The sequence below is a fragment of the Tympanuchus pallidicinctus genome, unplaced genomic scaffold (genome assembly GCF_026119805.1).
Source record: "Tympanuchus pallidicinctus isolate F22 unplaced genomic scaffold, pur_lepc_1.0 scaffold125, whole genome shotgun sequence".
Classification (NCBI taxonomy): Eukaryota; Metazoa; Chordata; class Aves; order Galliformes; family Phasianidae; genus Tympanuchus; species Tympanuchus pallidicinctus.
In genome coordinates, this window is record NW_026294643.1 from 333 (window position 1) to 22,854 (window position 22,522).

The 22,522-nt window shown below is 59.6% G+C and overlaps 2 protein-coding genes and 3 long non-coding RNA genes across 18 annotated transcripts in view; all 5 read right to left on the reverse strand.

Annotated features, from left to right (window-relative positions):
* Positions 1-256: 256 nt before the first annotated feature.
* LOC128075724 (uncharacterized) lies at positions 257-3,479 on the reverse strand. 14 transcript variants are annotated; one of them, XR_008204046.1, is made up of 8 exons: positions 3,051-3,341; positions 2,661-2,699; positions 2,389-2,427; positions 2,076-2,153; positions 1,727-1,882; positions 1,356-1,395; positions 1,141-1,198; positions 257-631 (listed from the first exon to the last, which is right to left on the reverse strand). It is a non-coding gene; the product is annotated as an uncharacterized LOC128075724 (long non-coding RNA). The 14 variants fall into 14 exon arrangements; XR_008204044.1 differs by lacking the exon at positions 2,389-2,427 and adding an exon at positions 2,525-2,621; XR_008204047.1 differs by lacking the exons at positions 2,389-2,427; positions 2,661-2,699; positions 3,051-3,341 and adding exons at positions 2,817-2,855; positions 3,423-3,479.
* Positions 3,480-3,510: 31 nt separating this feature from the next.
* Positions 3,511-19,694, reverse strand: LOC128075722 (mucin-5AC-like; the record flags this gene model as incomplete). Its single annotated transcript, XM_052672716.1, has 15 exons — positions 19,596-19,694; positions 18,035-18,308; positions 17,904-18,001; positions 17,779-17,840; positions 17,562-17,742; positions 16,621-17,147; positions 16,169-16,209; positions 15,626-15,660; positions 15,446-15,496; positions 15,263-15,373; positions 14,963-14,995; positions 14,517-14,851; positions 13,917-14,485; positions 9,703-9,834; positions 3,511-3,702 (listed from the first exon to the last, which is right to left on the reverse strand). Coding segments are annotated over exons 2-15 (2,616 nt in total), but the record flags the coding sequence as incomplete, so codon positions are not given.
* Positions 6,921-8,935, reverse strand: LOC128075714 (uncharacterized). Its single transcript, XR_008204024.1, has 3 exons — positions 8,589-8,935; positions 8,238-8,307; positions 6,921-7,254 (listed from the first exon to the last, which is right to left on the reverse strand). It is a non-coding gene; the product is annotated as an uncharacterized LOC128075714 (long non-coding RNA).
* LOC128075719 (uncharacterized) lies at positions 18,863-19,562 on the reverse strand. The gene is made up of 3 exons (XR_008204035.1): positions 19,432-19,562; positions 19,085-19,371; positions 18,863-18,996 (listed from the first exon to the last, which is right to left on the reverse strand). It is a non-coding gene; the product is annotated as an uncharacterized LOC128075719 (long non-coding RNA).
* Positions 19,695-20,186: 492 nt separating the features above from the next.
* Positions 20,187-22,522, reverse strand: part of LOC128075723 (sarcoplasmic/endoplasmic reticulum calcium ATPase 1) — a gene marked incomplete at its 5' end in the record, with an annotated part of 54,606 nt that continues 52,270 nt past the window's right edge. Inside the window, 2 exons of the mRNA XM_052672717.1 lie at positions 20,187-20,389; positions 21,805-21,841. Of these exons, the coding sequence (XP_052528677.1) occupies positions 21,837-21,841 (5 nt within the window). The remainder of the gene's footprint in view (positions 20,390-21,804; positions 21,842-22,522) is intronic.

Consider the following 22,522-nt stretch of genomic DNA (forward strand, 5'->3'; position numbering starts at 1 on the left):
GGTGCTGGGGGGTCTTGGGGAGTCTTGGGGGGTCTTATGGGGTCTTATGGGGTGCTGGGGGGTCTTGGGGGGTCTTGAGGGGTCTTATGGGGTCTTATGGGGTGCTGGGGGGTCTTGGGGGGTCTTGGTGGGTCTTGTGGGGTCTTATGGGGTGCTGAGGGGTCTTATGGGGTCTTGGGGGGTCTTATGGGGTGCTGGGGGGTCTTGTGGGGTGCTGGGAAGGCTTATGGGTCTTATGGGTGCTGGGGGATCTTGGGGGGTCTTATGGGGTCTTATGGGGTCTTATGGGGTGCTGGGGGATCTTGGGGGGTCTTATGGGGTCTTATGGGGTGCTGGGGGGTCTTGGGGGGGGTCTATGGGGTGCTGAGGGGTCTTATGGGGTCTTGGGGGGTCTTATTGGGTGCTGGGGGGTCTTATGGGGTCTTGTGGGGTGCTGGGGGGTCTTGGGGGGGTCTTATGGGGTCTTATGGGGTGCTGATTGGGTCTTATGGGGTCTTATGGGGTGCTGGGGGGTCTTGGGTGGGTCCTGTGGGGTTCTGGGGGGGCATTTGGTTGACCCCATAGAACAAAATTGGGGTCCCATTGCATTAGGCTGACCCCAAAACCCCTTTATGGGCTCCCACCCCATAACCTGACCCCCAAAGCCCCTTTTATGGGCTCCCACCCCATAAGCTGACCCCAAAGCCCCTTTATGGGCTCCCACCCCATAACCTGACCCCAATGTCTCTCTATGGGCTCCCACCCCATAACCTGACCCCAAAGCCCCTTTATGGGCTCCCCACCCCATTAGCTGACCCCAAAGCCCCTTTATGGGCTCCCACCCCATAACCTGACCCCAATGTCTCTCTATGGGCTCCCACCCCATAAGCTGACCCAATGCCCCTTTATGGGCTCCCACCCATAACCTGACCCCAAAGCCCCTTTATGGGCTCCCACCCCCATAACCTGACCCCAAAGCCTCTCTATGGGCTCCCACCCCATAACCAGACCCCAATGTCTCTCTATGGGCTCCCACCCCATAACCTGATCCCAATGTCTCTCTATGGGCTCCCACCCCATAACCTGACCCCAATGTCTCTCTATGGGCTCCACCCCATAACCTGGGCCCCAATGATTCTTTATGGGCTCCCACCCCATAACCTGACCCCAAAGCCCCTTTATGGGCTCCCACCCCATAAGCTGACCCCAATGTTTCATCCTGACCCCAAAGCCCCTTTATGGGCTCCCACCCCATAACCAGACCCCAATGTCTCTCTATGGGCTCCCACCCCATAACCTGACCCCAATGTCCTCTCTATGGGCTCCCACCCCATAAGCTGACCCAAAAACCCCTTTATGGGCTCCCACCCCATAACCTGACCCCAAAGCCTCCCTATGGGCTCCCCACCCCATAAGCTGACCCCAATGATTCATCCTGACCCCAAAGCCCCTTTATGGGCTCCCACCCCATAACCTGACCCCAATGTCTCTCTATGGGCTCCCACCCCATAACCTGACCCCAATGTTTCATCCTGACCCCCAAAGCCCTTTATGGGGCTCCCACCCCATAACCTGACCCCAATGTTTCATCCTGACCCCAAAGCCCCTTTATGGGCTCCCACCCCATAACCTGACCCCAAAGCCCCTTTATGGGCTCCCACCCCATAACCTGACCCCAAAGCCCCTTTATGGGCTCCCACCCCATAACCTGACCCCAATGTCTCTCTATGGGCTCCCACCCCATAACCTGACCCCAATGTTTCATCCTGACCCCAAAGCCCCTTTATGGGCTCCCACCCCATAACCTGACCCCAATGTTTCATCCTGACCCCAAAGCCCCTTTATGGGCTCCCACCCCATAACCTGACCCCAAAGCCCCTCTATGGGCCTCCCACCCCATAAGCTGACCCCAAAGCCCCTTTATGGGCTCCCCACCCATAACCTGACCCCAATGTCTCTCTATGGGCTCCCACCCCATAACCTGACCCCAATGTTTCATCCTGACCCCAAAGCCCCTTTATGGGCTCCCACCCCATAACCTGACCCCAATGTTTCATCCTGACCCCAAGCCCCTTTATGGGCTCCCACCCCATAACCTGACCCCAAAGCCCCTCTATGGGCTCCCACCCCATAAGCTGACCCCAAAGCCCCTTTATGGGCTCCCACCCCATAACCTGACCCCAAAGCCCCTCTTATGGGCTCCCACCCCATAACCTGACCCCAATGTCTCTCTATGGGCTCCCACCCCATAACCTGACCCCAAAGCCCCTTTATGGGCTCCCACCCCATAACCTGACCCCAAAGCCCCTTTATGGGCTCCCACCCCATAACCTGACCCCAATGTCTCTCTATGGGCTCCCACCCCATAACCAGACCCCAAAGCCCCTTTATGGGCTCCCACCCCATAACCTGACCCCAATGTCTCTCTATGGGCTCCCACCCCATAAGCTGACCCCAATGATTCATCCTGACCCCAAAGCCCTTTATGGGCTCCCACCCCATAACCTGGCCCCAAAGCCCCTTTAATGGGCTCCCACCCCATAACCAGACCCCAATGTCTCTCTATGGGCTCCCACCCCATAAGCTGACCCCAATGTTTCATCCTGACCCCAAAGCCCCTTTATGGGCTCCCACCCCATAACCTGACCCCAATGTCTCTCTATGGGCTCCCACCCCATAACCTGACCCCAAAGCCCCTTTATGGGCTCCCACCCCATAACCTGACCCCAATGTCTCTCTATGGGCTCCCACCCCATAACCTGACCCCAATGTCTCTCTATGGGCTCCCACCCCATAACCTGACCCCAAAGCCCCTCTATGGGCTCCCACCCCATAACCTGACCCCAATGTCTCTCTATGGGCTCCCACCCCATAAGCTGACCCCAATGTCTCTCTATGGGCTCCCACCCCATAACCTGACCCCAATGTCTCTCTATGGGCTCCCACCCCATAACCAGACCCCAATGTCTCTCTATGGGCTCCCACCCCATAACCTGACCCCAATGTCTCTCTATGGGCTCCCACCCCATAACCTGGCCCCAATGATTCTTTATGGGCTCCCACCCCATAACCTGACCCCAAAGCCTCCCTATGGGCTCCCACCCCATAAGCTGACCCCAAAGCCCCTTTATGGGCTCCCACCCCATAACCTGACCCCAATGTCTCTCTATGGGCTCCCACCCCATATCCTGACCCCAAAGCCCCTCTATGGGCTCCCACCCCATAACCTGACCCCAATGTTTCATCCTGACCCCAAAGCCCCTCTATGGGCTCCCACCCCATAACCTGACCCCAAAGCCCCCTTTATGGGCTCCCACCCCATAAGCTGACCCCAAAAACCCCTTTATGGGCTCCCACCCCATAACCTGACCCCAATGTCTCTCTATGGGCTCCCACCCCATAACCTGACCCCAAAGCCTCTCTATGGGCTCCCACCCCATAACCTGACCCCAATGTCTCTCTATGGGCTCCCACCCCATAGGCTGCCCCTATAACCCCCCCCATAACCCCCCTGACCCCACAAACTCCCCCCCCCCCCCCCCCCCTTAAGACCCGCAGGCTGAAATCGACGGGGGGGGCGCTGTGGGTCAGAGCCCCCATAGAAACCACGTCGATGTGGGGCCCCGCGCAGTGGGGCAGCGCCGCCGCCGTGATGCCGCCGCTCGCCTCCACCACAACCCGCGGCCAACGGCTCTTCAGCGCCGCCGCCGCCGCCTGCAGCTCCTGCCCGGAACAAAGCGCTTATGGGGCTGCCCCATAGCATGGGGGGGTTGTGGGGCTGCCCCATAGCGGGGGGGGGGAGGGGGTTGTGGGGCTGCCCCATAGCATGGGGGGGGGAGGGGGGGGTTGTGGGGCTGCCCCATAGAGGGAGACGGGGGGGTTGTGGGGCTGCCCCATAGCATGGGGGGGCAGGAGGGGGGGGGTTGTGGGGCTGCCCCATAGCATGGGGGGGGGAGGAGGGGGTTGTGGGGCTGCCCCATAGCGGGGGGGGGGGGGGGGGTTGTGGGGCTTGCCCCATAGCATGGGGGGGGGAGGAGGGGGTTGTGGGCTGCCCCATAGCATGGGGGGGGGGAGGGGGTTGTGGGGCTGCCCCATAGCATGGGGGGGGAGGAGGGGGTTGTGGGGCTGCCCCATAGCGGGGGGGGGGGGGGGGGGGTTGTGGGGCTGCCCCATAGCTGGAGGGGGGGGGGGTCGATCCATAGGGGAGGGGGTTGTGGGGCTGCCCCATAGCGGGGGGGGGGTTGTGGGGCTGCCCCATAGCGGGGGGGGGGGTTGTGGGGCGGCCCATAGCGGGAGGGTGTCGAACCATAGGGAGGGGGTGTGGGGGCTGCCCCATAGAGGGAGACGGGGGGGTTGTGGGGCTGCCCCATAGCGGGGGGGGGGGGTTGTGGGGCTGCCCCATAGCGGGGGGGGGGGGGGTCGATCCATAGGGACCAGGGTGGGGTTGTGGGGGCTGCCCCATAGGGAGATGGGGGTGGGGTCAATCATGGGGGGGGGGTTGTGGGGCTGCCCCCATAGCGCGGGGGGGGGGGGGGGCATTGGTCGAACCATAGGGGGGGGGGGGAGTTGTGGGGCTGCCCCCATAGCGACTGGGGGGGTTGTGGGTTGGAGGTCCTGCCGCCGAAACGCCACACTTATGGGGCTGCCCCATAGGGATGGGGGGAGGGGTTGTGGGGCTGCCCCATAGCGGGAGGGGGGGGGTCGATCCATAGGGGAGGGGGTTGTGGGGCTGCCCCATAGCGGGAGGGGGGGGGTCGATCCATAGGGAGATGGGGGGGGGTTGTGGGCTGCCCCATAGCGGGGGGGGGGGTGTCGATCCATAGGGGGGGGGGTTGTGGGGCTGCCCCATAGCGCGGGGGGGGGGGGGGGCATTGGGTCGAACCATAGGGGGGGGGGGAGTTGTGGGGCTGCCCCATAGCGACTGGGGGGTTGTGGGTTGGAGGTCCTGCCGAAACGCCACACTTATGGGGCTGCCCCATAGGGATGGGGGGAGGGGCTTGTGGGGCTGCCCCCATAGCGGGGGGGGGGGGGGTCGATCCATAGGGGAGGGGGTTGTGGGGCTGCCCCATAGCGGGAGGGGGGGGGGTCGATCCATAGGGGAGGGGGTTGTGGGGCTGGCCCCATAGCGGGAGAGGGGGGGGGTCGATCCATAGGGAGATGGGGGGGGTGTTGTGGGGCTGCCCCATAGCGGGGGGGGGGGGGGGTCGATCCATAGGGAGATGGGGGGGGGGTTGTGGGGCTGCCCATAGCGGGGGGGGGGGGTGTCGATCCATAGGGAGATGGGGGGGGGTTGTGGGGCTGCCCCATAGCGGGAGGGGGGGGGGTCGATCCATAGGGAGATGGGGGGGGGGTTGTGGGGCTGCCCCATAGGCGGGGGGGGGGGGGTGTCGATCCATAGGGGGGGGGGTTGTGGGGCTGCCCCATAGCGCGGGGGGGGGGGGGGCATTGGGTCGAACCATAGGGGGGGGGGGAGTTGTGGGGCTGCCCCATAGCGACTGGGGGGGTTGTGGGTTGGAGGTCCTGCCGAAACGCCACACTTATGGGGCTGCCCCATAGGGATGGGGGGAGGGGTTGTGGGGCTGCCCCATAGCGGGGGGGGGGGGGGTCGATCATAGGGGAGGGGGTTGTGGGGCTGCCCCCATAGCGGGAGGGGGGGGGTCGATCCATAGGGAGATGGGGGGGGGTTATGGGGCCAGTTATAGGGTCAACTATAGGGTCAGTTATAGGGTCAGTTATGGGGCCGTTGCAGGGCCGTTGTAGGGCCATTGTAGGGTCATTTATAGGGTCACTTATAGGGTCAGTTATGGGGCCGTTTTGGGGTGGTTATGGGGCCGTTGCAGGGCTGTTATAGGATCAGTTATAGGGTCACTTATAGGGTCAGTTATAGGATCAGTTATAGGGCCGTTGTAGGGCCGTTGTAGGGTCATTTATAGGGCCGTTATGGGGTGGTTATGGGGCCATTATAGGGTCAGTTATAGGGTCAGTTATAGGGCCGTTTTGGGGCGGTTATGGGGCCGTTGTAGGGCTGTTGTAGGGTCAGTTATAGGGTCACTTATAGGGTCAGTTATAGGGTCAGTTATAGGGCTGTTGTAGGGTCATTTATAGGGCCGTTATAGGGTCAGTTATAGGGTCAGTTATAGGGCCGTTTTGGGGCAGTTATGGGGCCGTTGTAGGGTCAGTTATAGGGTCACTTATAGGGCCGTTATAGGGTCACTTATAGGGCTGTTGTAGGATCATTTATAGGGCCGTTATGGGGCCGTTGTAGGGCCGTTATAGGGTCAGTATAGGGTCATTTATAGGGTCAGTTATAGGGCCGTTGTGGGGCCATTTATAGGATCAGTTATAGGGTCAGTTATAGGGTCACTTATAGGGTCAGTTATAGGGTCATTTATAGGGTCATTATAGGGTCAGTTATAGGGCCGTTATGGGGCCGTTTTGGGGCCGTTATAGGGTCAGTTATAGGGTCACTTATAGGGTCATTTATAGGGCCGTTATAGGGTCAGTTATAGGGTCATTTATAGGGCAGTTATAGGGTCACTTATAGGGCCATTTATAGGGCCGTTATAGGGTCATTTATAGGATCAGTTATAGGGCCGTTATAGGGTCAGTTATAGGGTCATTTATAGGGCCGTTGTAGGGTCATTTATAGGGCAGCTATAGGGTCAGTTGTAGGGTCAGTTATAGGGCCGTTATAGGGTCATTTATAGGGCCATTTATAGGGTCACTTATAGGGTCATTTATAGGGCAGTTATAGGGTCAGTTATAGGGTCATTTATAGGGCCGTTATAGGGTCAGTTATAGGGTCAGTTGTAGGGTCATTTATAGGGTCACTTATAGGGTCAGTTATAGGGTCATTTATAGGTCCGTTATAGGGTCAGTTATAGGGTCAGTTGTAGGGTCACTTATAGGTTCAGTTATAGGGCCGTTATATGGTCGGTTATAGGGTCAGTTATAGGGTCATTTATAGGGTCAGTTATAGGGTCATTTATAGGGCAGTTATAGGGTCAGTTATAGGGTCATTTATAGGGCCGTTATAGGGCCGTTATAGGGTCAGTTATAGGGTCATTTATACGGTCATTATAGGGTCAGTTATAGGGCCGTTATGGGGCCGTTTTGGGGCCGTTATAGGGTCAGTTATAGGGTCACTTATAGGGCCATTTATAGGGCCATTTATAGGGTCACTTATAGGGTCATTTATAGGGCCGTTATAGGGTCAGTTATAGGGTCAGTTATAGGGTCATTTATAGGGCAGTTATAGGGTCAGTTATAGGGTCACTTATAGGGCCATTTATAGGGCCGTTATAGGGTCATTTATAGGATCAGTTATAGGGCCGTTATAGGGTCATTTATAGGGTCACTTATAGGGCAGTTATAGGGTCACTTATAGGGCCATTTATAGGGCCGTTATAGGGTCATTTATAGGATCAGTTATAGGGCCGTTATAGGGTCAGTTATAGGGTCATTTATAGGGCCGTTTAGGGTCATTTATAGGGCAGCTATAGGGTCAGTTGTAGGGTCAGTTATAGGGCCGTTATAGGGTCATTTATAGGGCCATTTATAGGGTCACTTATAGGGTCATTTATAGGGCAGTTATAGGGTCAGTTATAGGGTCATTTATAGGGTCATTTATAGGGCAGTTATAGGGTCAGTTATAGGGTCACTTATAGGGCCATTTATAGGGCCGTTATAGGGTCATTTATAGGGTCATTTATAGGGCCGTTATAGGGTCATTTATAGGGTCACTTATAGGGCAGTTATAGGGTCACTTATAGGGCCATTTATAGGGCCGTTATAGGGTCATTTATAGGGTCAGTTATAGGGTCATTTATAGGGCAGTTATAGGGTCAGTTATAGGGTCACTTATAGGGCCATTTATAGGGCCGTTATAGGGTCATTTATAGGATCAGTTATAGGGCCGTTATAGGGTCAGTTATAGGGTCACTTATAGGGCAGTTATAGGGTCACTTATAGGGCCATTTATAGGGCCGTTATAGGGTCATTTATAGGATCAGTTATAGGGCCGTTATAGGGTCAGTTATAGGGTCATTTATAGGGCCGTTGTAGGGTCATTTATAGGGCAGCTATAGGGTCAGTTGTAGGGTCAGTTATAGGGCCGTTATAGGGTCATTTATAGGGCCATTTATAGGGTCACTTATAGGGTCATTTATAGGGCAGTTATAGGGTCAGTTATAGGGTCATTTATAGGGCCGTTATAGGGTCAGTTATAGGGTCAGTTGTAGGGTCATTTATAGGGTCACTTATAGGGTCAGTTATAGGGTCATTTATAGGTCCGTTATAGGGTCAGTTATAGGGTCAGTTGTAGGGTCACTTATAGGTTCAGTTATAGGGCCGTTATATGGTCGGTTATAGGGTCAGTTATAGGGTCATTTATAGGGTCAGTTATAGGGTCATTTATAGGGCAGTTATAGGGTCAGTTATAGGGTCATTTATAGGGCCGTTATAGGTCAGTTATAGGGTCAGTTATAGGGTCATTTATACGGTCATTATAGGGTCAGTTATAGGGCCGTTATGGGGCCGTTTTGGGGCCGTTATAGGGTCAGTTATAGGGTCACTTATAGGGCCATTTATAGGGCCATTTATAGGGTCACTTATAGGGTCATTTATAGGGCCGTTATAGGGTCAGTTATAGGGTCAGTTATAGGGTCATTTATAGGGCAGTTATAGGGTCAGTTATAGGGTCACTTATAGGGCCATTTATAGGGCCGTTATAGGGTCATTTATAGGATCAGTTATAGGGCCGTTATAGGGTCATTTATAGGGTCACTTATAGGGCAGTTATAGGGTCACTTATAGGGCCATTTATAGGGCCGTTATAGGGTCATTTATAGGGTCAGTTATAGGGCAGTTATAGGGTCACTTATAGGGCCATTTATAGGGCCATTTATAGGGTCACTTATAGGGTCATTTATAGGGCCGTTATAGGGTCAGTTATAGGGCCATTTATAGGGTCACTTATAGGGCCATTTATAGGGTCATTTATAGGGTCACTTATAGGGCCATTTATAGGGCCGTTATAGGGTCAGTTATAGGGTCACTTATAGGGTCAGTTATAGGGCCGTTATAGGGTCATTTATAGGGCAGCTATAGGGTCAGTTGTAGGGTCACTTATAGGGCCGTTATAGGGTCAGTTATAGGGTCATTTATAGGGCCGTTGTAGGGTCATTTATAGGGTCAGTTATAGGGCCGTTATAGGGTCACTTATAGGGTCAGTTATAGGGCCGTTGTAGGGCCGTTGTAGGGTCATTTATAGGGCCGTTATAGGGCCATTTATAGGGTCACTTATAGGGCCATTTATAGGGCCGTTATAGGGCCATTTATAGGGTCACTTATAGGGCCATTTATAGGGCCGTTATAGGGCCATTTATAGGGTCACTTATAGGGCCATTTATAGGGCCGTTATAGGGTCAGTTATAGGGTCACTTATAGGGCCATTTATAGGGTCATTTATAGGGTCACTTATAGGGCAGTTATAGGGTCACTTATAGGGCCATTTATAGGGCCGTTATAGGGTCATTTATAGGATCAGTTATAGGGCCGTTATAGGGTCAGTTATAGGGCCATTTATAGGGCCATTTATAGGGCCATTTATAGGGTCACTTATAGGGCCATTTATAGGGCCATTTGTAGGGCCATTTATAGGGTCATTATAGGGTCATTATAGGGCCATTTATAGGGCCATTTGTAGGGTCATTTATAGGGTACCCGCGGCCGCATGTTGTCCAGCAGCACGATGTCGGCTCCGCTCTGCGCCGCTTCCAGCGCCTCCCCTGCGCTCCCGCACTCCACCTCCACGCGGCGGCTGAAACCCGCGGCGCGACGGGCGGCTGAGACCAGCTGGGGGTCAGGGGTCAGGGGTCAAAGGTCGTGGGGTCAGGGGTTGTGGGGTCGGGGGTCAGGGGTTATGAGGTTATGGGGTCAGGTGGGGTTATGGGGTCGGGGGTCAGGGGTTATGGGGTCAGGGGGGTTATGGGGTAGGGGGAGTTATGGGGTCGGGAGTCAGATGGGGTTATGGGGTCAGGGGGTCAGGGGTTATGGGGTCCGATGGGGTTATGGGGTCAGGTGGGGTTATGGGGTTGGGGGTCGGATGGGGTTATGGGGTCAGATGGGGTTATGGGGTCGGGGGTCAGGGGGTCAGGGGTTATGGGGTCAGATGGGGTTATGGGGTCGGGGGTCAGGGGTCAGGGGTTGTGGGGTCGGATGGGGTTATGGGGTCAGATGGGGTTATGGGGTCGGGGGTCAGGAGTTATGGGGTTATGGGGTCAGGTGGGGTTATGGGGTCGGATGGGGTTATGGGGTCGGGGGTCAGGGGTCAAAGGTCGTGGGGTCAGGGGTTGTGGGGTCGGGTGGGGTTGGATGGGGTTATGGGGTTATGGGGTCGGATGGGGTTATGGGGTTATGGGATCAGGTGGGGTTATGGGGTCAGATGGGGTTATGGGGTCGGGGGTCAGGGGTCAAAGGTCGTGGGGTCAGGGGTTGTGGGGTCGGGTGGGGTTATGGGGTCAGATGGGGTTATGGGGTCAGGGGTTATGGGGTCAGATGGGGTTATGGGGTCAGGGGTTATGGGGTCAGATGGGGTTATGGGGTCGGGAGTCGGATGGGGTTATGGGGTCAGGGGTTATGGGGTCAGGGGTCAGGGGTTGTGGGGTCGGGTGGGGTTATGGGGTCAGGTGGGGTTGGATGGGGTTATGGGGTCAGGGGGGTTATGGGGTCGGGGGTTGGATGGGGCTATGGGGTCAGGGGTTGTGGGGTCAGGGGTTATGGGGTCAGGTGGGGTTATGGGGTCAGGTGGGGTTATGGGGTTGGGGGTCAGGGGTCAAAGGTCGTGGGGTCAGGGGTTGTGGGGTCGGGTGGGGTTATGGGGTCAGATGGGGTTATGAGGTCAGGGGTTATGGGGTCGGATGGGGTTATGGGGTCAGGGGTCAGGGGTCAAAGGTCGTGGGGTCAGGGGTTGTGGGGTCGGGTGGGGTTATGGGGGCAGGGGTCAGGGGTTATGGGGTTATGGGGTTATGGGGTCAGGTGGGGTTATGGGGTCAGGGGTTGTGGGATGGGGTTATGGGGTCGGGGGTCAGGGGTCGGGTGGGGTTATGGGGTCGGATGGGGTTATGGGGTCAGGGGGGTTGTGGGGTTATGGGGTCAGGTGGGGTTATGGGGTTGGGGGTCAGGAGTTATGGGGTTATGGGGTCGGATGGGGTTATGGGGTCAGGGGTCAGGGGTCAAAGGTCGTGGGGTCAGGGGTTATGGGGTCAGGTGGGGTTATGGGGTCGGGGGGGTTGTGGGGTTATGCCGTCAGATGGCGTTATGGGGTCAGATGGGGTTATGGGGTGGGGGGTTGGATGGGGCTATGGGGTCAGGGGTTGTGGGGTCAGGGGTTATGGGGTCGGATGGGGTTATGGGGTCGGGGGTTGGATGGGGTTATGGGGTCAGGGGGTCAGGGGTTATGGGGTTATGGGGTCGGATGGGGTTATGGGGTCGGGGGTCGGATGGGGTTATGGGGTCAGGGGGTCAGGGGTTATGGGGTTATGGGGTCAGGTGGGGTTATGGGGTTGGGGGCTCAGATGGGGTTATGGGGTCGGATGGGGTTATGGGGTCAGGGGGGTTGTGGGGTTATGGGGTCAGGTGGGGTTATGGGGTTGGGGATCAGGAGTTATGGGGTTATGGGGTCGGATGGGGTTATGGGGTCAGGGGTCAGGGGTCAAAGGTCGTGGGGTCAGGGGTTATGGGGTCAGGTGGGGTTATGGGGTCGGGGGGGTTGTGGGGTTATGCCGTCAGATGGCGTTATGGGGTCAGATGGGGTTATGGGGTGGGGGGTTGGATGGGGCTATGGGGTCAGGGGTTGTGGGGTCAGGGGTTGTGGGGTCAGGGGTTATGGGGTCGGATGGGGTTATGGGGTCGGGGGTTGGATGGGGTTATGGGGTCAGGGGGTCAGGGGTTATGGGGTTATGGGGTCAGGTGGGGTTATGGGGTCAGGGGTCGGATGGGGTTATGGGGTCAGGGGGTCAGGGGTTATGGGGTTATGGGGTCAGGTGGGGTTATGGGGTTGGGGCTCGGATGGGGTTATGGGGTCGGGGGTCAGGGGTTATGGGGTCGGGTGGGGTTATGGGGTTGGGGGTTGGATGGGGTTATGGGGTTATGGGGTCAGGTGGGGTTATGGGGTCAGGGGTTGGATGGGGTTATGGGGTCGGGGGTCAGGGGTCGGGTGGGGTTATGGGGTCGGATGGGGTTATGGGGTCAGGGGGGTTGTGGGGTTATGGGGTCAGGTGGGGTTATGGGGTTGGGGGTCAGGAGTTATGGGGTTATGGGGTCGGATGGGGTTATGGGGTCAGGGGTCAGGGGTCAAAGGTCGTGGGGTCAGGGGTTATGGGGTCAGGTGGGGTTATGGGGTCGGGGGGGTTGTGGGGTTATGCCGTCAGATGGCGTTATGGGGTCAGATGGGGTTATGGGGTGGGGGGTTGGATGGGGCTATGGGGTCAGGGGTTGTGGGGTCAGGGGTTGTGGGGTCAGGGGTTATGGGGTCGGATGGGGTTATGGGGTCGGGGGTTGGATGGGGTTATGGGGTCAGGTGGTCAGGGGTTATGGGGTTATGGGGTCAGGTGGGGTTATGGGGTCAGGGGTCGGATGGGGTTATGGGGTCAGGGGGTCAGGGGTTATGGGGTTATGGGGTCAGGTGGGGTTATGGGGTTGGGGGCTCAGATGGGGTTATGGGGTCGGGGGTTATGGGGTCAAATGGGGTTGTGGGGTCAGGGGGGCCCTGTGGGGTCAGTTGTAATCTATGGGGTCTGTGGGATCGGGGGGGGCTGTATTTGCCCCCCCTCCAGCCATATTTGCCCTCCTCCCCCGGAAGTGCCCCCTCCTCCCCCGGAAGTGCCCCCCTCCCCCACCGGAAGTGCCCCCTCCCCACCGGAAGTGCCCCCTCCCCCACCGGAAGTGCCCCCTCCCCCACCGGAAACGCCCCCTTCCCTCCTCCATAATTGCCCCTCTGCCTCTGTAATCACCCCACCCACCCCCATAATTGCCCCTCCTCCCCCGGAAGTGCCCCCTCCTCTACCGGAAGTGCCCCCTCCCCCACCGGAAACGAACCCTTCCCCTCCCCATAATTGCCCCTCCTCCCCCGGAAGTGCCCCCTCCACCACCGGAAACGCCCCCTTCCCCTCCCCATAATTGCCCCTCCTCCCCCCGGAAGTGCCCCCTCCTCTACCGGAAGTGCCCCCTCCCCCACCGGAAACGAACCCTTCCCTCCCCCATAATGGCCCCTCACCCCCTGTAATTGCCTCACCCACCCCCATATTTGCCCCCCTCCCACCATAATTGCCCCTCCTCCCCCCGGAAGTGCCCCCTCCTCTACCGGAAGTGCCCCCTCCCCCACCGGAAACGCCCCCTTCCCTTCCCCATAATGGCCCCTCACCCCCTGTAATTGCCTCACCCACCCCCATATTTGCCCCCCTCCCACCATAATTGCCCCTCCTACCCCGGAAGTGCCCCCTCCCCCACCGGAAGTGCCCCCTCCCTCACCGGAAACGCCCCCTCACCCCCCCATAATTGCCCCTCACCCCACGTGATCACCCCACCCACCCCCATACTTGCCCCCCTCCCGCCATAATTGCCCCTCCTGCCCCCGGAAGTGCCCCCTCCCCCACCGGAAGTGCCCCCTCCCCCACCGGAAACGCCCCCTTCCCTTCCCCATAATGGCCCCTCACCCTCTGTAATTGCCTCACCCACCCCCATATTTGCCCCCCTCCCGCCATAATTGCCCCTCCTCCCCCGGAAGTGCCCCCTCCCCCACCGGAAGTGCCCCCTCCCCCACCGGAAACGAACCCTTCCCACCCCCATAATTGCCCCTCCTCCCCCCGGAAGTGCCCCCCTCCCCCACCGGAAGTGCCCCCTGCCCCCCCCCCCCCTACCGGAAGCTCCACACTTACCTCCCTCATCGGGACCCCCGCCGCATCCCTATGGGTGTCCTTCACCATCAGCATCCCCCCGAGGTCGTAACGATGGGGGTCGGCCCCTCCCACCCACAGCCCGTATTTCTCCACCAATCGGAAGCCGGGCGTGGTCTTCCTGGTCCCGCCCACCGCCCCGCCCCATCCCAGCCCCCTCGCCACCTCCACCGCCTTCCTGGCCGCCGTCGCCGTCCCGCTGCACCTCCCCAGCACCTCCAGCACCACCCGCTCCCCTTGTAGGATCCGAGCCGCCGAACCCCGTATTTCCGCCACCACCGTCCCGGAAGTCACGTGACTTCCTTCCGGAACTTTCCATCTCGATCGACAACCCAATTCCTCCCAAACGGCGTCGGCGAAAGGGAGGCCGGCCAGAAGGCCCGAGGATTTGCAGACGATGATGGCGAGGCGTGGGCTCAGGCCAACCAGCAGGGCGGCGGGGTCGAGGCCCGGGCAATCCTCCTGCAGCCAATGGCGGGCCAGGGTGCGAAGGTGGGGAGGGGGCAGCAGGGAGGACAGAGAGGGAGGGGGGGGGGGTCGTCGTGGGGGGGCTGGGGGCCATGGGGGGGATCGTCATGGCGCCAGGGTGGGTGGTGGTGGGGTTGGTGGTGATGGTGGGATCCATCATGGCGGTGGGATCCATCATGGCGGTGGGGTTGGCCATGGTGGGGTTGGCCTTCGTGGGTCTCATCATGGCGGTTGGGTTGGACACGGTGGGCTTGGTGGTGTTGGGATCCATCATGGCGGTGGGGTTGGCCATGGTGGGGCTCAATATGGCGGTGGGGCCCATCATGGCGGAGTTGGTTGTGGTGGGGTTGGTGGTGATGGTGGGATCCATCATGGCGGTGGGGTTCAACATGGCGGAGTTGGTCATGGTGGGGTTGGTGGTGATGGTGGGATCCATCATGGTGGCATTGGTGGTGGTGGGGTTGGTGGTGGGGGGATCCATCATGGCGGTGGTGTTGGCCATGGTGGGGTTGGTGGTGTGGGGATCCATCATGGCGGTGGGATCCATCATGGCGGTGGAGTTGGTTGTGGTGGGGCTCAATATGGCGGTGGGGCTCATCATGGCGGTGGTGTTCATCATGGTGGTGGGATCCATCATGGCGGTGGTGTTGGCCATGGTGGGGTTGGTGGTGGGGGGATCCATCATGGCGGTGGGGTTGGTTGTGGTGGGGCTCAATATGGCGGTGGGGCTCATCATGGCGGTGGCGTTCAACATGGCGGGGTTCATCATGGCGGTGGTGTTGGACACGGTGGGGTTGGTGGTCATGGTGGGATCCATCATGGCGGTGGGGTTGGCCATGGTGGGGTTGGCCTTCGTGGGTCTCATCATGGCGGTGGGGTTGGACACGGTGGGGTTGGTGGTGTTGGGATCCATCATGGCGGTGGGGTTGGTTGTGGTGGGGCTCAATATGGCGGTGGGGTTCATCATGGTGGTGGGGTTGGCCATGGTGGGGCTCAATGTGGCGGTGGGGCTCAATATGGCGGTGGGGCCCATCATGGCGGAGTTGGTTGTGGTGGGGTTGGTGGTGATGGTGGGATCCATCATGGCGGCATTGGTCGTGGTGGGGTTGGTGGTGGGGGGATTCATCATGGTGGTGGGATCCATCATGGCGGTGGGGTTGGTTGTGGTGGGGTTGGTGGTGATGGTGGGATCCATCATGGCGGTGGGGTTCATCATGGTGGAGTTGGTCATGGTGGGGTTGGTGGTGATGGTGGGATCCATCATGGCGGCATTGGTCGTGGTGGGGTTGGTGGTGGTGGGATCCATCATGGCGGTGGGGTTGGACACGGTGGGGTTGGTGGTCATGGTGGGATCCATCATGGCGGTGGGGTTGGTTGTGGTGGGGCTCAATATGGCGGTGGGGTTCATCATGGTGGGGTTGGTCATGGTGGGGTTGGTGGTGTTGGGATCCATCATGGCGGTGGGGTTGGTTGTGGTGGGGCTCAATATGGCGGTGGGGCTCATCATGGCGGTGGTGTTCATCATGGTGGTGGGATCCATCATGGCGGTGGTGTTGGCCATGGTGGGGTTGGTGGTGGGGGGATCCATCATGGCGGTGGGGTTGGTTGTGGTGGGGCTCAATATGGCGGTGGGGCTCATCATGGCGGTGGCGTTCAACATGGCGGGGTTCATCATGGCGGTGGTGTTGGCCATGGTGGGGTTGGTGGTCATGGTGGGATCCATCATGGCGGTGGGGTTGGTTGTGGTGGGGTTGGCGGTGGGGTCTCATCATGGCGGTGGGGTTGGCCATGGTGGGGTTGGTTGTGGCGGTGGGATCCATCATGGCGGTGGGGTTGGCCATGGTGGGGCTCAATATGGCGGTGGCGTTCAACATGGCGGGGTTCATCATGGCGGTGGGGTTGGCCATGGTGGGGTTGGTGGTCATGGTGGGATCCATCATGGCGGTGGGGTTGGTTGTGGTGGGGCTCAATATGGCGGTGGGGTTCATCATGGTGGTGGGGTTGGCCATGGTGGGGTTGGTTGTGGCGGTGGGATCCATCATGGCGGTGGAGTTCATCATGGCGGAGTTGGTTGTGGTGGGGTTGGTGGTGATGGTGGGATCCATCATGGCGGCATTGGTCGTGGTGGGGTTGGTGGTGGTGGGATCCATCATGGCGGTGGGGTTGGACACGGTGGGGTTGGTGGTGTGGGGATCCATCATGGCGGTGGGGTTGGCCATGGTGGGGCTCAATATGGCGGTGGGGCTCATCATGGCGGAGTTGGTTGTGGTGGGGTTGGCGGTGATGGTGGGATCCATCATGGCGGCATTGGTGGTGGTGGGGTTGGTGGTGGGGGGATCCATCATGGCGGCGGGGTTCAACATGGCGGCGTTCAACATGGAAGGGTTCAACATGGCGGCGGGGTTCAACATGGCGGTGTTCAACATGGCGGCGCTCATCATGGAAGGGTTCAACATGGCAGCAGGGTTCAACATGGCGGCGCTCATCATGGCGGCGCTCATCATGGCGGTGTTCAACATGGCGGCAGGGTTGGTGATGGAGGCGCTGGAGGCGGCCATGTTGACGCTGGCCTGGGTGGCGTGGGCCTCAGTGGTGGCGTCGGCCATGTTGGTGGTGGCGGCTACGTTGGTGGCAGCCATGTTGGTGGTGGTGGCCATGTTGGTGTCAGCCATGTTGGTGTCAGCCATGTTGGTGGTGGTGGCCATGTTGGTGTCAGCCATGTTGGTGTCAGCCATGTTGGTGGTGGTGGCCATGTTGGTGTCTGCCGTGTTGGTGTCAGCCATGTTGGTGGTGGTGGCCATGTTGGTGTCTGCCGTGTTGGTGTCAGCCATGTTGGTGGTGGTGGCCATGTTGGTGTCAGCCATGTTGGTGTCAGCCATGTTGGTGGTGCTGGCCATGTTGGTGTCAGCCATGTTGGTGTCAGCCATGTTGGTGGTGGTGGCCATGTTGGTGTCAGCCATGTTGGTGTCAGCCATGTTGGTGGTGGTGGCCATGTTGGTGTCAGCCATGTTGGTGTCAGCCATGTTGGTGGTGGTGGCCATGTTGGTGTCTGCCGTGTTGGTGTCAGCCATGTTGGTGGTGGTGGCCATGTTGGTGTCTGCCATGTTGGTGGTGGCAGCTCTGTTGGTGGCAGCCATGTTGGTGGTGGCTACATTGGAGTCAGCCATGTTGGTGGTGTCAGTCTTGGTGGTGGCAGCTATGTTGGTGTCAGCCATGTTGGTGGTGGCAGCCATGTTGGTGGCAGCCATGTTGGTGGTGGTGGCTACATTGGAGTCAGCCATGTTGGTGGTGTCAGTCTTGGTGGTGTCAGCCACGTTGGTGGCGGCCATGTTGGTGGTGTGTGTCTTGCTGACATTGGCCATGTTGGTGAGGTCAGCCATGTTGGTGGTGTCGGTCTCGGCAATGTCAGCCATGTTGGTGTGGTTGGCCATGTTGGTGGCAGCCATGTTGGTGGTGGCCATGTTGGTGTCTGCCATGTTGGTGGTGGTGGCGACATTGGAGTCAGCCATGTTGGTGGTGTCAGTCTTGGTGGTGGCGGCCATGTTGGTGGCAGCCATGTTGGTGGTGTCGGTCTTGCTGACATCGGCCATGTTGGTGATGTCAGTCTTGGTGACGTCAGCCATGTTGGTGAGGTCGGCCATGTTGGTGTGGTTGGCCATGTTGGTGTCAGCCATGTTGGTGGCGTCAGTCTTGTCAGTGTTGGTGTCGGCCATGTTGGTGGTGTCGGACTTGGTGACGTCAGCCATGTTGGTGAGGTCAGCCATGTTGGTGGTGGCCGTGCTGGCAGTGTCAGCCATGTTGGTGACATCAGCCATGTTGGTGTCAGTCTTGGTGACGTCAGCCATGTTGGTGAGGTCGGCCATGTTAGTGGTGCTGCTCATGGTGAAATCATTGGTGATGGTGGTGCTGTTGGTTTCGGCCCCATAGATCTGGGGGTCCTGCCCCATAGATCTGAAGATCCTGGCCCCAATCATAGCCCACAAACCTGGAGGTCCCACCCCATAGATCTATGGGACCCGGCCCCACATCTGCCCCACATCAGCCCCATCTCAGCCCCACATCTGCCCCGCATCTGCCCCTCATATGCCCCACATCGACCCCAAAGCTGCCCCATCTCAGCCCCACATCTGCCCCGCATCTGCCCCTCATACGCCCCACATCGGCCCCATAGCTGCTCCATATCAGCCTCACATCTGCCCCATATCAGCCCCACATTTGCCCCATAGCTGCCCCACATCTGCCCCACATCAGCCCCATAGCTGTCCTATAGCTGCCACATCAGACCACACCTGCCCCACATCAGCTCCATCTCAGCCCCACATCTGCCCCACATCTGCCCCTCATAAGCCCCACATTGGCCCCATAGCTGCCCCACATCAGCCCCATAGCTGTCCTATAGCTGCCACATCAACCCCACATCTGCTCCATCTCAGCCCCATCTCAGCCCCACATCAGCCTCACATCTGCCCCTCATACGCCCCACATCTGCTCCGTATCAGCCCCACATCTGCCCCATAGCTGCCCCACATCAGCCCCATAGCTGTCCTATAGCTGCCCCACATCAGACCCACATCAGACCCCACATCAGCCCCATCTCAGCCCCACATCTGCCCCTCATAAGCCCCACATCGACCCCATAGCTGCCCTATATCAGCCCCACACCTGCCCCATAGCTGCCCCACATCAGCCCCACATCAGCCTCACATCAACCCCCCCTCTGCCCCACATCAGCCTCACGGCCCCACCCCCCCCTTCAGCCCCACCCCCCCCAGCAGCGGGGGTCCAAAGTCCGCCCCAAAACCTCCACGTCCCCAACCTCCCCCGAGACCCCACTGCTATGGGGCAGAGCCCTCTGCTATGGGGCTGAACACACAGCTATGGGGCAGAACTCGCCTCTTTAGGGCAGAACCCACCGCTATGGGGCAGAGCCCTCTGCTATGGGGCTGAGTTCACTGCTATGGGGTAAAACCTACTTCTATGGGGCTGAACCCACAGCTATGGGGCTGAGCCCTCCCTTATGGGTGTGAACCCACCGTTATGGGGCAGGACTCACCTCTATGGGGCAGAACTCACTGCTATGGGGCAGAGCCTAGCGCTATGGGGCAGAACTCACTACCATGGGGTAGATCCTAGTGCTATGGGGCAGAACTCACAGCTATGGGGCAGAACCCACTGCAGTGGGGCAGGACTCACCTGTTTAGGGCAGAACCCGGCGCTATGGGGCAGAGCTGTGGGTCCCGCTGACCTTCAGGGCAGCTGAGCGAGCCATAGGGCGATGGGGGGGGGGGCACCGGGGGGGGCTTGGCCCCATAACTCCGCCCACAGGGGGGTGGGAACCCAGAAATGTGGGGCGGGGTGTGTGGGGCCGAGCCCTGGGGGCTGCAGCCCCATAAGTGTGGGGCACAGCCGGGTGTGGGGCAGCCCTATAAGTGTGGGGCAGCCCTTAAATGTGGGGCAGCCCCATAAGTGTGATGCAGCCCCATAAGTGTGGGGCAGGCACCAAGTGTGGGGCAGCCCCATAAGTGTGGGACACCTTACAAATGTGGGGCACCTCATATGTGTGGGGCAGCCCCATAAGTGTGGGACACCCTGCAAGTGTGGGGCAGACCCCAAATGTGGGGCAGCCCCATAAGCGTGGGGCAGCCCATAATTGTGATGCAGCCCCGTAAGTGTGAGGCACCCCGTGAGTGTGAAACAGACCCCAAATGTGGGTCAGACCCCATATGTGTGGGGCAGCCCCATAAGTGTGGGGCAGCCCCCCCAATAAGACAGCACCCAAGGGGGTTTTTGGGGTTCCCTTTATTGGCAATAAATAAGCAGCGGCCATTTGGGGCCGCCCCATAGCGGGTTGTAGGGCCGCCCCATAGCATCGTAGGGCCGCCCCATAGCAGGTTGTGGGGCCGCCCCATAGAGTTGTAGGGCCGCCCCATAGCGGGTTGTGGGGCTGTGGGGTCACTTCCGCTTCTTCCGGAGCTCCTCAGCATCACCTGTGGGGTGGCAATGGGGTGGATTTGGGGTCAGTTATGGGGTCACAAGGGGGTGTGGGGTCACAAGGGGGTGTGGGGTCACAGTGGGGTGTGGGGTGACAGGGGGGCGGTTATGGGGTCACAGTGGGGCACAGTTATGGGGTCACAGTGGGGTGTGGGTCACAATGGGGTGCGGTTATGGGGTGACATTGGGACGTGGGGTGGGTGTGGGGTCAGCGGGGCGGTTATGGGGTTACGAGGGGATATGGGGTCACAGTGGGGTGACGCTTATGGTTATGGGGTGACACTTATGGGGTGAGAGAGCTGGGGTTGTGGGGCGACAGTTATGGGGTGAAGGTGATGGGGGGCGCTGCAGTTGCTATGGGGGGACACACGGGGGCGCTGTGGGGCTGCAGTCGCTATGGGGGGACACACGGGGGCGCTGTGGGGCTGCAGTCGCTATGGGCGGACACACGGGGGCGCTGTGGGGCTGCAGTTGCTATGGGGGGACACACGGGGGCGCTGTGGGGCTGCAGTTCCTATGGGGGGACACACGGGGGCGCTGTGGGGCTGCAGTCGCTATGGGGGGACACACGGGGGCGCTGTGGGGCTGCAGTCGCTATGGGGGGACACACGGGGGCGCTGTGGGGCTGCAGTCGCTATGGGGAGACACAGAGACACACGGGGGCGCTGTGGGGCTGCAGTTCCTATGGGCGGACACACGGGGGCGCTGTGGGGCTGCAGTTCCTATGGGCGGACACACGGGGGCGCTGTGGGGCTGCAGTTCCTATGGGGGGACACACGGGGGCTGCAGTTGCTATGGGCGGACACACGGGGGCGCTGCGGGGCTGCAGTTCCTATGGGCGGACACACGGGGGCGCTGTGGGGCTGCAGTCGCTATGGGGGGACACACGAGGGCTGCAGTTGCTATGGGGGGACACACGGGGGCGCTGTGGGGCTGCAGTCGCTATGGGGGGACACACGGGGGCTGCAGTCGCTATGGGGGGACACACGGGGGCGCTGCGGGGCTGCAGTTCCTATGGGCGGACACACGGGGGCTGCAGTTGCTATGGGCGGACACACGGGGGCGCTGTGGGGCTGCAGTTCCTATGGGGGGACACACGGGGGCGCTGTGGGGCTGCAGTTGCTATGGGCGGACACACGGGGGCGCTGTGGGGCTGCAGTTCCTATGGGGGGACACACGGGGGCGCTGTGGGGCTGCAGTTCCTATGGGCGGACACACGGGGGCGCTGTGGGGCTGCAGTCGCTATGGGGAGACACAGAGACACACGGGGGCGCTGTGGGGCTGCAGTTCCTATGGGGGGACACACGGGGGCGCTGTGGGGCTGCAGTTCCTATGGGCGGACACACGGGGGCGCTGTGGGGCTGCAGTTCCTATGGGGGGACACACGGGGGCGCTGTGGGATCAGCGTTACCTCAGGAGTCGCCCAATGGAGGAAGGCGGAAGTTACGCTGTGAGGGGGGACAGCAGGAGGGCATTATGGGATGGATGGCGCTGCGGTGCATTATGGGACGGCGCGGGGGGGATGGGGAATTATGGGATGAGGGGTCAGGATGGGATGGCGGGGGGGGGATGGGGCATTATGGGATGGCGAGGGAGGATGATGGGATGGGACAGGATGGGCATTATGGGATGGCGCGAGAGTATTATGGGATGGCGCATTGGGGCATTATGGGATGGGGCGTGGGTTATTATGGGATGGCGCAGGGTTATGATGGGATGGCGCTGGATTATGGGGCATTATGGGATGGCGCGGGAGCATTATGGGATGGGACAGGATGGGCATTATGGGATGGCGCAGGAGTATTATGGGATGGGACAGGAGTATTATGGGATGGTGCAGGAGTATTATGGGATGGCGCATTGGGGCATTATGGGATGGGGCGTGTATTATTATGGGATGGCGCTGGATTATGGGGCATTATGGGATGGCGTGGGAGCATTATGGGATGGGACAGGATGGGCATTATGGGATGGGACGTGGGTTATTATGGGATGGCACAGGATGATGGGGGATTATTATGGGATGGGACACGACGGGCTGTTATGGATGGCATGGGGACATCATGGGACAATGGAAGGGATGGAGGGGACGACGGAGGGATACAGAGTCAATGGGGGGGATATGGGGT